This window comes from Danio aesculapii, chromosome 17, assembly GCF_903798145.1.
Source record: "Danio aesculapii chromosome 17, fDanAes4.1, whole genome shotgun sequence".
Lineage (NCBI taxonomy): Eukaryota > Metazoa > Chordata > Actinopteri > Cypriniformes > Danionidae > Danio > Danio aesculapii.
Window position 1 is genome coordinate 17,199,216 of NC_079451.1, and position 14,661 is coordinate 17,213,876.

Genomic DNA, 14,661 nt, shown 5'->3' on the forward strand with positions numbered 1-14,661 from the left:
GTTCACACTTAGATATTGTTTGACAACTGTTAGCAGGTTTGGCATGCTGTCCCGGGAGAGAACCCTGAGCTCGGAGATAGGTGAGCCCAGGGCTCCCGCCTGGTCCATAGAGCATATGCGGGGAGTACGAGATCAGGTGGTTCTCGAGAGCTCCCCGTGGTAAGAGGAAGAAAAGGAGGAGAAGGGGTGGATGGGGGGTTTCTTCGGAAAACGAAGATAAGAGAGTAGTTCTAGCTAGGCTACTTATAGTGAGTTGGGGTTAATCTGATTGGCTAACTAGTGAATGTAAATGAGTGGCCAGCTGCGGTCAATCATATCACGTGCTCCTCTCGAAATTAGTTTGAAAACTTCACTAAATATGACCATGGTGTAAATACACACTACAGTTACGAGCTTATTGCCACATTATATCATTATCATAACGTGATATTGTTGCCTTGAGTGATTTCCTGAAGATAAATATCAAAAAATAACGCAACTGGAATAACTACAGCAGTCGCCATCGTCTGATCTCATATGAAGCAAGAGATCACGATGACATCTGATGACGTGTGCAGGTATTGTAGTGGTGTCCCATATCTTAGGGGTAAATTTAGCCCTTCTCCTTCACACTTTGTTTCAAGGGCCAAGGGGAAGGGGAATGGGTACAAAAACAGAATTGGAATTGGGCCTAAGTTTACTTCAAGACTATTCCATCCAGTATGAATACGAGTAGATAAACTGTACATGAAATGAACTGTAATTTGGACGTATTACATCCCTCATGCTGTCGTTATCACATGACCTACTCTAATCCATTACGTTGCTTCACTCTCATTCATAAATTCTCTCCAGTGGCCTCACAGGATAATAAAGTGTCCATTGGATGTGCACTTCAGAATAAGTAGGACACCTGGACACTTGTCACACTAATTAGCTCACATACTAAATAATAGGGAGGTCTGTGATTTCGGACGCACCAAATATATTTATACTTAGCTGCACTGTACACAGACACACAGATAAGTTCAACTATAGTCTTTTTAATAGTTTCACACTGAGAGCTCCGGCAAAAGTAATGTAGAGCATGACAAAATAAGAGGGTCTTGATGAAATCTGAACACAAGTGGCCATGAGACTGCATGTTAATAGAATGTGGAAACAGGGTCTTGTGTTCGGGTCATTCAGGGTAACCCCATTAGTAATCCGAGTGGCCTACTTGTCTGGTCCTCTGGCACTGTGTGCGTGAATGAGGCCTTGAATAGGAATTAATGAGCTGGTGAATCTGCAGTTCCCAACAGGCCATTTCCACCTTTGCGTTCACCTTTTACTGGAGTCAGACTCAACAAACACTGTGCAGAGAATTTTCACCAGCAGCTATTTGCAGATATAATGAGTTTAATGGTGTCCTGTAGGGCAGGACTGTCAGAGGACATGAGTATATAAGTGTGTGTGTGCTTGTGGAGGTCATGGGTTATTGGGTATTCTGACCTTGTAGCCCGGTTGATGTTCTGTCCAGGAGGCCCCTGTCCGGGTTTAGGTTGCATATTCATGGTCTCCATCATACCTGTAGCTTTAGCCAGAGGAGGAGCAGCACCGCTGGGCATTAGAACTGCAGAGAGAGCATCAACAATAATCAGCATTACACCAAAGAGCACCAACTTTACCCTATTTTTCAAGATTTAAGAGAAACCTTTTGTGTTTCCAGAATGTGTCTGGCCAGCTTCAGCTCAAAACACTCATCAGATTATTTATTATACCTTTTAGAATGTTGAGATTTTCTGCTCTGAACACTATGTAGCTGTTTTTGTGGCCTGTGCCTTTAATGCTAGTTCTCCCCACCCACCGTTACCACGTGCCTGTCAGAGTGTGCCTCAATCTCCGCCTCGGCTGCGTCAGATAAACAGCACAGTGACAGACATGAAGGAAGCAGATGTCGCGTAAACACTACAGTAAGAACTTTCCAAATGAGTATTTGATGTATTTGTTGTAGAGTTAATTCAAGTCACACACAATGTCATTACAAAGTTCACGAGCACACACGGAAACACACAGCGCATGCGTTTAGCTTTGCACTATTTTTGCACGGCAAATGTGACAGGTACACATTAATCTCCACTGCTGTATGGATATCCGTTATGTTAATGTACAAAATAAAGCTGATTTAATGTCCACAAAGCGAGATTGTCTTCTTTTATAATTGTGCTGACACGTGGCTGTGGTTATAAAGTAAAGACGGTAAAAATCGCTGTATTTCATTACACACAGTTTTAAAAAACGTTTTAAACTTGTGAAACTCATTCTTGATCACATTTGATGATGGATGATCACAGAGTGCTGAACAGAGCTTTTAATTCCACTTGCTTTGCGCACATCCTGTCTTGTTGATATGATTATACGCGTTACTATGGAGACATGTTGTCAATCAATTCGGTGGGTGGGGAAACTGCACTACTCATTCATTCATTCATTCATTCATTCATTTATTTTCTTGTCGGATTAGTCCCTTTATTAATCCGGGGTAGCCACAGTGGAATGAATCGCCAATTTATCCAGCACATGTTTTACGCAGCGGATGCCCTTCCAGCTGCAACCCATCTCTGGAAAACATCCATTCACACTTACACACATACACTACGGACAATTTAGCCTACCCAATTCACCTGTACCGCATGTCTTTGGACTGTGGGAGAAACTGGAGCACCCGGAGGAAACCCACATGAACGCAGGGAGAACATGCAAACTCCACACTGAAATTCCAACTGACCCAGCCGAGGCTCAAACCAGCGACCTTCTTGCTGTGAGGTGACAGCACTACCTACTGCGTCACTGCGTTGCCCAAAACGAAGTCATTTGTTTATTCTTTTATTACTGACTGTGTACTTGTCTTTTTTGTAAAGCTATTTCGGTTTGAGATCAAGTGTAAAATAAAATTTCCATGTGATGTACAGCTGTTTAAGAAACAGTTTTGCCATATTGTAAATACAAGAATGAGCAAATAATAAAAATAGTGTAAAATGTGTAAATAAAAGGCTAAATTTAAATCTTTTCATCATATATTTTAATTAATACTGTTTAACAAATGGACAAAAAGTGTCTCTATGGCCTTATAGAGTATGTGGTAGTTTTGTCAGTGCTATTGAAAAGGATTAATTGTCATGAAAGGAAAAATCGACCATACTTCCTATGTGCTATGTGCATACGACCATGTCTTCCTATGTGCAAATTCCTATATACGTAGCTTTGTGATTTAAGTAATTAAACCATTCAAATAAGTTTACACTCCAAAAAGGGCCATAATGAAAATCTGATTTGTTTTTCAAACTAGTACTAGTAGTAGTTTTTTTTAAAAGAGTACTTTGTACTTTTACCTAATATTAGTATTATTTACAAAAATGTGCATTATTTTAGCAGTGTAATAGTATTTTTACTATTATTTTAGCATTTATAGAATATCAACATTTCACAAGCACATTTAGTGCAGATTTATTATATTATTAATTATAAACAAATGATTATTTAATTATTATACTGATATTATTAATGGTTTTTATTTGTCTAAATTCCTAAGCGATGTTTTTATTGGTAGCTGAGAATACATTCCAGGTGTTCAATATGTTGCATGTCAGTCTTGAAAATAAAAATAGGTGCTGGGAAAAGGTCTTCAAAGACCTTGATTTTTGTTAGGCTGTGCCTGTATGAACCCTGAAAAGATGATTTATCATAGGTGCTCTTTAAACATGTTCAAGACACCCAAAAAAATGAAAGCACCAGCCACGTAATATTTTCAGATATGTTTGACAATATTGATACCAGGCTGAATTTTCAATTCTTCCACAAATGGATCAACGCCTCATAATGATGGCAGATTTCGAAAACACAAAGCCTCATGATGCCTCAAAACCCTTACGAATCTTTGGTTTGGATTCATTGGTTTTGGAGTGCATATCAAATTGGCAAGGTCACGGGATTTCAGTAAACAGGTTTACGTCATTAGTTTTTATAGAACGTTCATTTCCGTTTACCATCAACATAACGCTTCAAAACAGTAAATCCCTTTGCAAACCAATTAGTTCAAATAGTTTCGAAGCTTTGTTTTCCAAGCAATTGTTTCAAAGCTTTGAAAAGCTTAGTTTCACCTATCACTAATGCCTCAACAGTTCTTTGAAATAAAATCTAGAATAAAAAAACAGATCTAAGCACAGACAAAGCACTAAATCATCAAACAATGGGAAAATAGATACAGGCTCATCCTAAAAGTGTTTGAGAAAGCAGAAAATAAGCCAGTATCAAGTATCAAACATAACCCTGCTACCTGGCATGCACTTCTGAATATATAGATGGACAGTTCTGTAGTCTAAATGCAGAAAAAACCTAATGAATATTCATGAATAGAGACGCCAATGATGTCATGACATCCCCGGCAGAATCCGTGGATTAACCAAAAAAACAACCTAATCTTAACACAAACCATAACAGGAAATAAAAGAGCTCAGCGTGGAGCAAAAGTTGATCCACTCATTGATGTTCAGCCAACTCACGGGAGGTGGAAGTGACCCGTAAGGGAGGCGCTGGAGGATGCATGTTTGGAGGGTCAGAGGAGGATCTCTGTCTGCCACTCAGATCCAGAGAGCCAGGCTTCCAGCCGGGGGATCCTTGACTCAGTCCTGCAAGAGCAGACGGCTGAACTGTGGGAGAAGAAGAGAGACTTTTAAGAAAGTGACTACAGGACAGCACTTTTGTTTCACTAGAGGATGAGAAAGCTTTGCTAAGACTCTTTTTTGGAGCTGGATCTCCTCCAGCCTTGCAGAGCTCCATTACGCTCCTAATTTCATTAGTGTCTTTAAGAATGCGGCTCATTGTGAAGTCTGAACCAGAGACTCTGTTCAAATGGAGAGAAAAGCATCTTGTGCTAAAGGCCTGACTATACTTACAGTGAAGATGCATGTGCTGTTTCTTCTCACTAACAAAATAAACACAATAAAAATGACAGAGGAGAGAGAAAACAGCAGTTCAGGCATGTCCGGAAAGTATTCACTTCACTTCTTCCACATTTGGTTGTAACAGCCTTATTCCAAAATGGATTATCCTCATAATTTTCATCCAGAGTCTACAAACAATACATATAATGACATTACTGAAAGAAGCTTGTTTGAAATCTTTGCTAATGTACCAATAAGAAATAAGAAATCTCATGTAGATGAGTATTCAGATCATCACACTCAAAATTCAGCTCAGGTAGCTCCTGTTTCCACTGATCATCCTTGAGATGGACTTGATTGAAGTCTAGCTGTGGTAAATTCAGTGGACTGGACATGATTTGGAAAGGCACACACTCATTCATATAAGCTCAAATAGGCCCATTTTGCAATGAGCTAGAGATAAACTGTTGAGTTTTAACATTTTATATTCCATTCAGTCGACCTCTGAGTCTGATAGGAGCCATTTTAGCTTAGCTTAGCATAATCATTGAATCGGATTAGACCATTAGCATCTTAAAGAATATTCAAAAAAGTTTTGAGAATTTTTCCAATTAAAGCTTGACTTTTCTCTAGTTACATTGTGTACTGAGGCCAACAGATAATGAAAAGTTGCTATTTTCCAGGCTGATATGGCTAGGAACTATTACACAGTTCCTGAAAATAGTCCCTTGTTAGGTGAGTAATATCATTGCGCCTGCTGCAGAGCCAAAGTTCCTTCATTATTCCTAGCCATATCAACCTGAAAAATAGCAACTTTCATTGTGCGTCATTCTTAGTACACAATATAAGTACTGAAGAGTCAAACTAAATAAATAAATAAATAATATTACTGTAATAAAACTATAATAAAATAAAAAAGCAAGATGCTAACGGTCGTGCATCATAGTGGCGTTGTGGTTAGCATGATCACCTCACAGCAAGAAAGTCGCTGGTTCGAGCCCCGGCATGGTCAGTTGGCATTTCTGTGTGGAGTTTGCATGTTGTCCCCGTGTTCCTGTGGGTATCCTCCAGGTGCTCCGGTTTCCCCCACAACCCAAAGACATGCGGTACAGGAGAACTGAATAAGCTAAATTGTATGTGTGTAAATGCAAGGGTGTGTGGGTGTTTCCCAGTGTTGGGTTGTGGCTGGAAGGGCATCCGCTGCATAAAACATAGGCTGAAAAAGTTGGCGGTTCATTCCGCTGTGGCAACCCCTGATTAGAAAGGTGACTAAGCCGAAAAGAAAATGAATGAATGAATGCTAGCGGTCTAATCCAAATCAATTATCTATGCTAAGCTAAGCTATAAGTGCTCCAGTCAGACCCAATAACAGCTGAATGGATTCAAAAATAGAAAAACTGTTTAAGTTTAGGGGACTTGTAAAATGAGTGTTCCTTTAACAGTGGACGTCACAACACTAATCAAGCCATTGAGTCCAAGGAATTATCTGTAGATCTCTGAGACAGGATTGTATTGAGGCACAGATCAGGGGAAGAGTACAGCATTGAAGGTCTGCAGCACTGAAGGTCCCAGTGAGCTCTGTGAACTCCATCATCCATAAATGGAAGAAATTTGGAACCACCAGGCCTTGAGTGGGCTGTCCAGCCAAACAGAATGATCAAGGAGAAGATCCTTAGTCAGGAAGGTGACCAAGAACACATGGTCACTCCGAAAGAGCTCCAAAATTTGCAAAGACTTCAAACAAACTTCTTTCACATTGTCATTATGCGGTATTGTTTGTAGACTTTTGGGGAAAAGAATCCATTTTGGAATAAAGAATTATTGCAACATTACAAATTGTTGAAAGAAAATGTGAAGTAACTGCATTATTCCAACATAACAAAATGTGGAAAACACAGATCCAGAGCTCCAGTTCTCAAGCACAATTACTGTGGTGAGTGTATCATGATCATCTAATGGATAAGATGTTGATTGTTACAGTTTTTGCAAGTGGTAGTGATTTGTTAATGAAAATAAAAGAAAAACGGCATCTGTCAGAGACAAACCTTGTAATATCAGTCTTAATATTACATGTGAAGTTCTACCAAATCATTTGTTGGTGGCTCTATCTGTAGAACTAATGGTCTGGAGCTTTGTGAACTTCACAATGTGCCGTTTTATGTCTGTTTATTGCTAAAGCATCTGTCAGTAGTACAGTTAAAACAGAGGAAAATAGAGTAATTGCATTGCAGGAGTTATTGTATTTCAGGCGTGCCCTCTAAATGTTGATAAATCAAGTCAAGCACTGGAGCTCCTGGCAGAGTTTGTGAGAGCTCATGTAGGTCAGCAGCATCTTCATGAATTGAAGATTCAAGAACAGGTCAAATGAGAGTTCTGGCTTTCTGAGAGAATCTGACATCTGTGAGGCTAAAAATACAGCAGCCTGCTGTGGCCTGAATGTCAAGCAGAAAGGCTTCTTAAACAGCACTGCTGACTTTAGCCCCGTTTGACAACATCATTAGCTGGTTTCTGTAAGCAGAACATTTAGTTCATAACCATAACTGACTAATAAAGTGGATCCTTTAATGATTTTATTTGTTATTTTTAAACGCATACAGGACATTTTATCTATATTTTAGTTATATTATAGTTTTGTCTCATCTACATACATGAAAATGTTTTTTGAAAAGTGGTTGTACTTCATACTTGAAAAATAATAGCAATAATAATAATAAAATGTATGCATGATAGCAGTGTGGCTTTATTTAAATATTGCTTGCATATAATAACTATGATTTATATGCAAGCAACATTAAAATAAAGCCACAATGTTGTATTGTGTACATTGACTTTTTAATTGTTATTATTATTATTATTATTATTATTATTATTGTTGTTGTTGTTGTTGTTGTTGTTATCATTATTATTATTATTATTATTGTTATTATTATTATCATTATGGTAACTAAACTATTAGTTAAATATCACAATCAAGGAGTTGAAACATTCTGGAGAATTGATATATAGTTTTGTGTAGTGATTGCCTATAATTATACACTATATAAAATACTGAGTTCCACACAATCAATTTGATTTAACATAATTGTTTTTACAATTTTAAGTAGACTGAACATAAAAAATTAAGTCGTGCCCCCCAAAAAATGCAAAAATTGTGTTGTTTCAGCTCATTTTAAATAAGTAGTTTGAACAAGAAGCAAAAAATATTTTTGAGCGTAGTATTAATCACATTAATTCATAAAAAAATCATTTAATAACATTTAAAACTAGTTAAAATATCATTCATTCTAGTTTTACTTCACAATAAGGTCTCATTTCTTACAAAATAATTATAACGATTACATAATAATAATAATAATAATAATAATAATAATAATAATATAGTAACACTATAGTTATAGAAATGATCTTATAATTGTTTTGTTGTGTAGCTTCAACAAAAAGTTCTTGTTTTCTTTGTGTTATTTGTATAAAGTATTAATTCTTTCTCATAGTTTCCCTTTATGATGCATGTGTAAGTACAGTACCCAGGTTTCGGGGTGGTAGAGGTGGAGCAGAAGAGGACAGGCTGACGGGTGAACTGGTGTTAATGATGGTTCCGTAGGTCTCGTTGTTGACCAGGTTTGGCACAAAGCGCTGCTTGTCTTTGACCAGGTCCCGAGCGTCTCGGCTCAGGCTGGCTGGACTCAGCTGAAGGGAGTTACTGCCCGGTGTGTAGCAGCTGATAGGCCGCTCGTCCCGCCGGTGAGGACTCGACTACACACAAACATTACAGGACATCATATCATATCATAATTATTAATTTTATTACTCAACATATTAAACATATATTAATACAATACAGTGCTGAGCATATACAAGTACACCCCTCACAAATATCACTTTTAAATTCATATTTTTAATAGGAAGCTATACAATATTATATTTGTGCATATACATTAGATTAGTCAGTACTAAAGCCAAATCTGGAGCTAATCTAACAAAATAACTTTTGATAACAGTCTGAAAACTAGTACACCCAAATTTACATGTTAGAGAAAAATATTAAATACAAATTTAAAAAAAAGAGGAAACATGAGAAGCAAAAAAAGCGAAAAATTTAGTTGAAATTTTGTAGGTTGTAATATTTTTTGCAATATTTTGCTTGAATTTAATTTGTCTTTCAATTTCTAAATATGTTCGGTGACTAAAATATTATTTTAATAAATATATCTGTTTAATAAATCTGTTTTGTTTAAATGCACCAAAATACATTGCCTATATTCACTGAGAAATGGATACAAATATTAATTTTCAAAATGGGGAGTACTCAATTATGCTGAGCACTGTGTGTAAAGTATAAAGGAGAAATAATATTTTTTTATTTTGTATTTATTTGTTATATTAAAAATGCATTTGTATATAGAAAATGACCACAATGAATATTCACAATAACCACAACCTTTTGCAAAAACGTAAAAATGAAGCTGCATTTTAAATTATGTTCGTAATTATAATCCACCTTTTATATGATTATTGAATGAACTGTTTGAAAATATAGAAATAGTTGTTTTTAATTTTATTTAAATTAATACATTTATATTTTGATATAATTACATTTCAAAGGACACATTTTATGTTTATCTGTGTGAATTTTTCAGATATTTCAGTATATTTTTCAGTAAAAAATAAAATATATGCAGTTTCTTACTATGTATGAAAGTGCAACTGAACCCAAATTACAATGAACAATAAAATATAATTCTTTTAAATCTTGTTTTCCTTTAGCTAAAATGGCAAAAACACTGTTTAAGTTGACTTTACTATATGTATGCATTTAATGTGCTGCAATAGCATTTTAATGTAGGCTTAATATTTATATTTAAGTTATTTTATATTAAATAAAATTTTATGTATTACAGTGCATCCGGAAAGTATTCATAGCGCTTTACTTTTTCCAGATTTCTTAATGATACAGCCTTTTTCCAAAATGGATTAAACTCATTTATTTCCTCAAAATTAAACACAACACCCCACATAATGACAATGTAAAAAAAAAAAATGTTTTTGTAATTGTTGCAAATTTATTAAAAATAAAAAACCTGAAAAATCACATGTACATAAATATTCACAGCCTTTGCCGTGAAGTTCTAAACTGAGTTCAGGTACATTCTGTTTCAACTGATCGTTCTTGAGATGTTTCAGCAGCTTAATTGGAGTTCACCTGTGGTAAATTCAGTTGACTGGACATGATTTGAATAGGCATATACCTGTCTATATAAGGTCTCAGGGTTGACAGTGCATGTCAAAGCACAAACCAAGCATGAAGACAAAGGAATTGTCTGTAGATCTCTGAGACAGGATTTTTAATAAATTTTTTATAAATTTGCAACAATTTTAAAAATTCTTTTTTACATTGTCATTATGGGGTATTGTGTGTAGAATTTTGAGGAAATAAATTAATTTAATCCATTTTGGAATGAGGTTGTAACATATAAAATGTGGAAAAAGTGAAGCACTATGAATACTTTTCCGGATGCACTGTACAAAACATTCTACACACAAATATTCAACTATGGAAAACATTAGGAGACCATTTGCAAATGATCAGTTTCTCTGGATTTATGATTTACAGTTGAATGCTTTATAATCTGTTTACCTGCAAATCATAAATCAAGAATAACAAAGACATTTTCTTCCACATTTGAAATAAAAAAATGCAGTTATTTAGTTTTTTCACTCTAAAATGTGCCATTTTTCAGACTAGCTTATATACATGTTTTGACAAAATGACTTTTCAAATCAGATGAGCTAAGAAATCAATAACTGGTGGAATAACCATAATTTTCAATAACAGCAATTAAAAACAGTTGTTTTTCAGACTAACTGTCATTTTCAGAACATAAAAGCCCTAAATGACAATATTTTTTTCGTCTGAAATATCATAGCTTTATAGCACGGGTGCCCAACATTTTCCTACGAAGGACTAAAAGCCAAACTATATTGAGGCTAGTGGGCCGAAGGTAAATATAGCTGCCATCTGTAATTTTCTAACTTATTTAATAATATACAAAAATAACTGTAAAACATTGCTTTATATGAACTAATACAGCATAATTCTTTAACATTTAATAATGAACTTATTACAGTAAATACAAAATCTCATTTATAACAGAATAGGGTTAGACTAGTTTTTGCCTTGATTTGCTCACTGATGTCATCTGTCGAGAGACTGATCTATCGTTTACATTTTAAAATACCAAGTTCATTTTATTTTATTTACAACATTTCATTGAAACATTTCATTTCAGTTTGCTTTTTGTAGCTCAGCAATAAAACAAACAAAAAAAGTTACGTCAATTTAGAAATGACCCCCATGCCCCACTCGCCCTACCCCACTCTATCCTTCTCACTCTCCTCAGATGGTATGGTGGGCAAAATCAAAGGTTACAGTGAGCCAACTTTGGGCATCTCTCCTTTATAGAATAAAACAATATAAAAGCATTTACTTAACAGCCAAAAAAAGGGATCTCTTTTTTTGTCATTTCTGTTCAGTTGTGTGTGTGTGTGTGTGTACGACCCACTAGTCATAAGCCAAAATCCAATGTAAGAATTGAATCGTTCCTCACCTTCTCATCCAGATCTTCATCACTCTCATCCAGGTCTTCATGCTGAAGTCTCCACTCGTACTCCACATGCACATGAGCATTGAACTTCCCCGCAAGCGCCTGGTTCAGCTAAAAACACACAGACATCATAAACCCAGAGCTCATTCATCTCGTATTAAACTACAAGAGCAAAATAGCTCACCAGTTCCTCACACTGCAGATGTTTGAGTCGCCTAGCGATGTCCAGCGGGGTCTCCCCAGCTTCATTAGCTTAAACACACACAAACAAACACAGGTTTGATGCATTTAATAATGAACGAGGACGTCCCAGGACATTCTGTACTCTTGGCTAGATGAACAAAGATCCAGACAGCTTGCTCACAGAAGACACTGGCAGAGATAATGGAGAGGAGATTCCCTGGCACAGATTCACACCCACACACACACACACACTCGGACACATTGCACTTATTTGTTCTTCCCATTGTTTGGGGAACACTGCTAAAGTGAAAGTGAAAATATGGTGATGATTTAATCGGACTTCACCCATATAAGATGGATTTTTTAAATAAAATTTTTAGCTGAAACCATAATGGTTAGCATATAGTCATCAGTAGGCCCAAGCGGAATCTGCGTCCATAGAAATGCACAGATTTTTAGCCCATCATTGAGTCTATTTATTTACTAGTGTAAATTTATATTTATTCGGTTTTAAAATTAATTTTAGTAATATTATTGACTAATATGAAAATATGTTTATGATTTCTTTACAACACAGTTTGTGAAGTAATATTTTGTCTTTTAGTAGATATACAGTTGAAGCAAGGACATTTTCACAGTATGTCTGATAATATTTTTTCTTCTGGAGAAAGTCTTATTTGTTTTATTTCGGCTAGAATAAAAGCAGGTTTTAATTCTTTAAAGATCATTTTAAGGTCAAAATTATTAACCCCTTTAAGCTATTTTTTTTTCGATAGTCTACAGAACAAACTATAATTTTTACAATAACTTGCCTAATTAACCTAAGCTGCCTAGTTAACCTAATCAACCTAGTTAAGCCTTTAAATGTCACTTTAAGCTGTATAGAAGTGTCTTGAAAAATATCTAGTCAAATATTGTTTACTGTCATCATGACAAAGATAAAATAAATCAGTTATTAGAGATGAGTTATTAAAGCTATTATGTTTATACAAGTGTTGAAAAAAATCTTCTTTCCGTTAAACAGAAATTGGGGAAATAAACAGGCGGGCTAATAATTCAGGAGGGCTAATAATTATGACTCCAACTGTATATGAAAGACTTGCTTTGTTTACCAAATAAGTGGATCTATTTACTGGATTTGCATTGTAAACATTAAATAAAATTAAATTAAAGGGGTATTATTTCTTATCTCATATATCACGTTTTTAGTTTCAATACTCCCCAAAATAATTCCGCATAAATCTGCAGATTTTTACAAAATTCTGTCTGTCAGATTCTGTCTGGCCTAAGTCATCAGTAATGAGCTGATGCTGCTGCTTTATACCTGACAGAGGATGTGTGAGATTATGAACTATGATTTATTTATGGATTCATTTCATTTGTATAAATAAAAGAGAAAAAATATATAATGCGAATACCCAATTTCCGTTATGGACCATCTGTCCACTATTCTTATGGTTTAAAGCAGCTGCACAGAAACTAAAGTAAGTAGCCTATAACTGTGTTTTTATTTGTTTATGCTTGTTTATGTCAGTTTCGTTTGTCTTTATTTTTCCCCCATGACGTTAGTGCCATATCAATATCATAAAAGCACAGAGAATAAATAAGTAATACACTTAACACTGTTTATAATTTAGTTTTGTTTTTTGAAGGTTGACATGGGTTGTTTTTATAATAGTTGTGTTTTAATGGATCACCAAAAATCACTGACTCAGCAAAAAACTTCTTTAAAGAGATTGTTCCCCAAAAAACTAGAATTTTTTTCATTTACTCATCCTCCACGTTACAAACCTTTTTTTCTTCTGTTGAACACAAAGGAAGATATATTGAAGAATGTTGGACAGAAAAAAATGATAGTATACCATAGTAACCATATATATTTTGTTTGTACTAGGGAGGTCAATGACTGCTTTTTTCAAACATTATTTGAATAATTATAAAATAATATATCTAAATAAAAAAATTAAGGATAAGTAAATAATGTGGTAAAACTCATCAACTTCCATAGTATTTTTTTGATTGAATAATAATACAATAATGTAAAAAAAAAAACTTGAGGATTAGTAAATAGTGTGGAAAGTTAGATGTTTTGGGTGAACTATCCCAGAATAAAAGCCACCAACATCTTGGATGACTTGAAGGACACTAAATGAACATTACTTTTCCATTTATATAGGTTCAACAACAGGGGCCAGTTGCACAAGCAGTGCGTAGGTTAAAACGTAGCTTAGATGTGACTTAAAGCGACACTAAGTTACAACTTGCACACTACTAAATATTTTTGTGTTGCACCGCTGAACTTCCTACGCTACGATCCAACCACATATTACGGCTTAATTGAGGAGCTCGCGATCATAATGAAAAATGATCTCCCTCTACTTATATAATTTCTTAAGTGTTTAGTGTTGATTGTATCCATCAATTAAAACGAGAATTTCTTCACGACTGAGTTTTTTTCTGCTCTTTTCTCTTTCATGAGTAGGATATAAAAAATTCACGGTCCATTCACGTTTAGCGATGCAGATGTGTGCATCGTATGCTATCAGTGACTGACTGTAATTTAATGTGCTCTAAAATGTAATTTATAATTTCATTTCATAGGACAGTCATATATAGATGGATTAGTTGCAGAATTTTAAAGCAGTTTAACTATTTGAATGCTTTTTATTGGATATTACGTCATTCAAGGCGACTACGCATGACTTTACGGAGAGCTTATGTTCTACTAACTAATGTTTGCCCTAAAAACATGTGGTGCAATCGAAGTGAGAAAAAATTTAGTTACAAACTTGCTAGAAGTTACTAATCCCCTAGTATGGACTTTACGGTCCAGTTTAAGAAAGAACTTACGATCAGCTGGTGCAACCCTACTCAGGAACAACAAACCCTCTCAAATCAAGCTGAAGAAAAAACAAGAAGATCATCTGAAAACATTCTGAAAATAAAGAAATCACCAGACAAAACAAGCCTTTTGG

At 35.2% G+C, this 14,661-nt stretch overlaps 1 protein-coding gene across 2 annotated transcripts in view; it reads right to left on the reverse strand.

The window, feature by feature from the left end:
- asap2a (ArfGAP with SH3 domain, ankyrin repeat and PH domain 2a) overlaps nt 1-14,661 on the reverse strand; it is a 126,223-nt gene that overhangs the window by 7,785 nt on the left and 103,777 nt on the right. For both annotated transcript variants that reach the window (XM_056476370.1, XM_056476369.1), the window contains exons 20-24: nt 11,688-11,755; nt 11,507-11,614; nt 8,426-8,654; nt 4,521-4,667; nt 1,471-1,591 (exon numbers count right to left, since the gene is read on the reverse strand). In XM_056476370.1, coding sequence (XP_056332345.1) covers nt 1,471-1,591; nt 4,521-4,667; nt 8,426-8,654; nt 11,507-11,614; nt 11,688-11,755 — 673 coding nt within the window. The remainder of the gene's footprint in view (nt 1-1,470; nt 1,592-4,520; nt 4,668-8,425; nt 8,655-11,506; nt 11,615-11,687; nt 11,756-14,661) is intronic.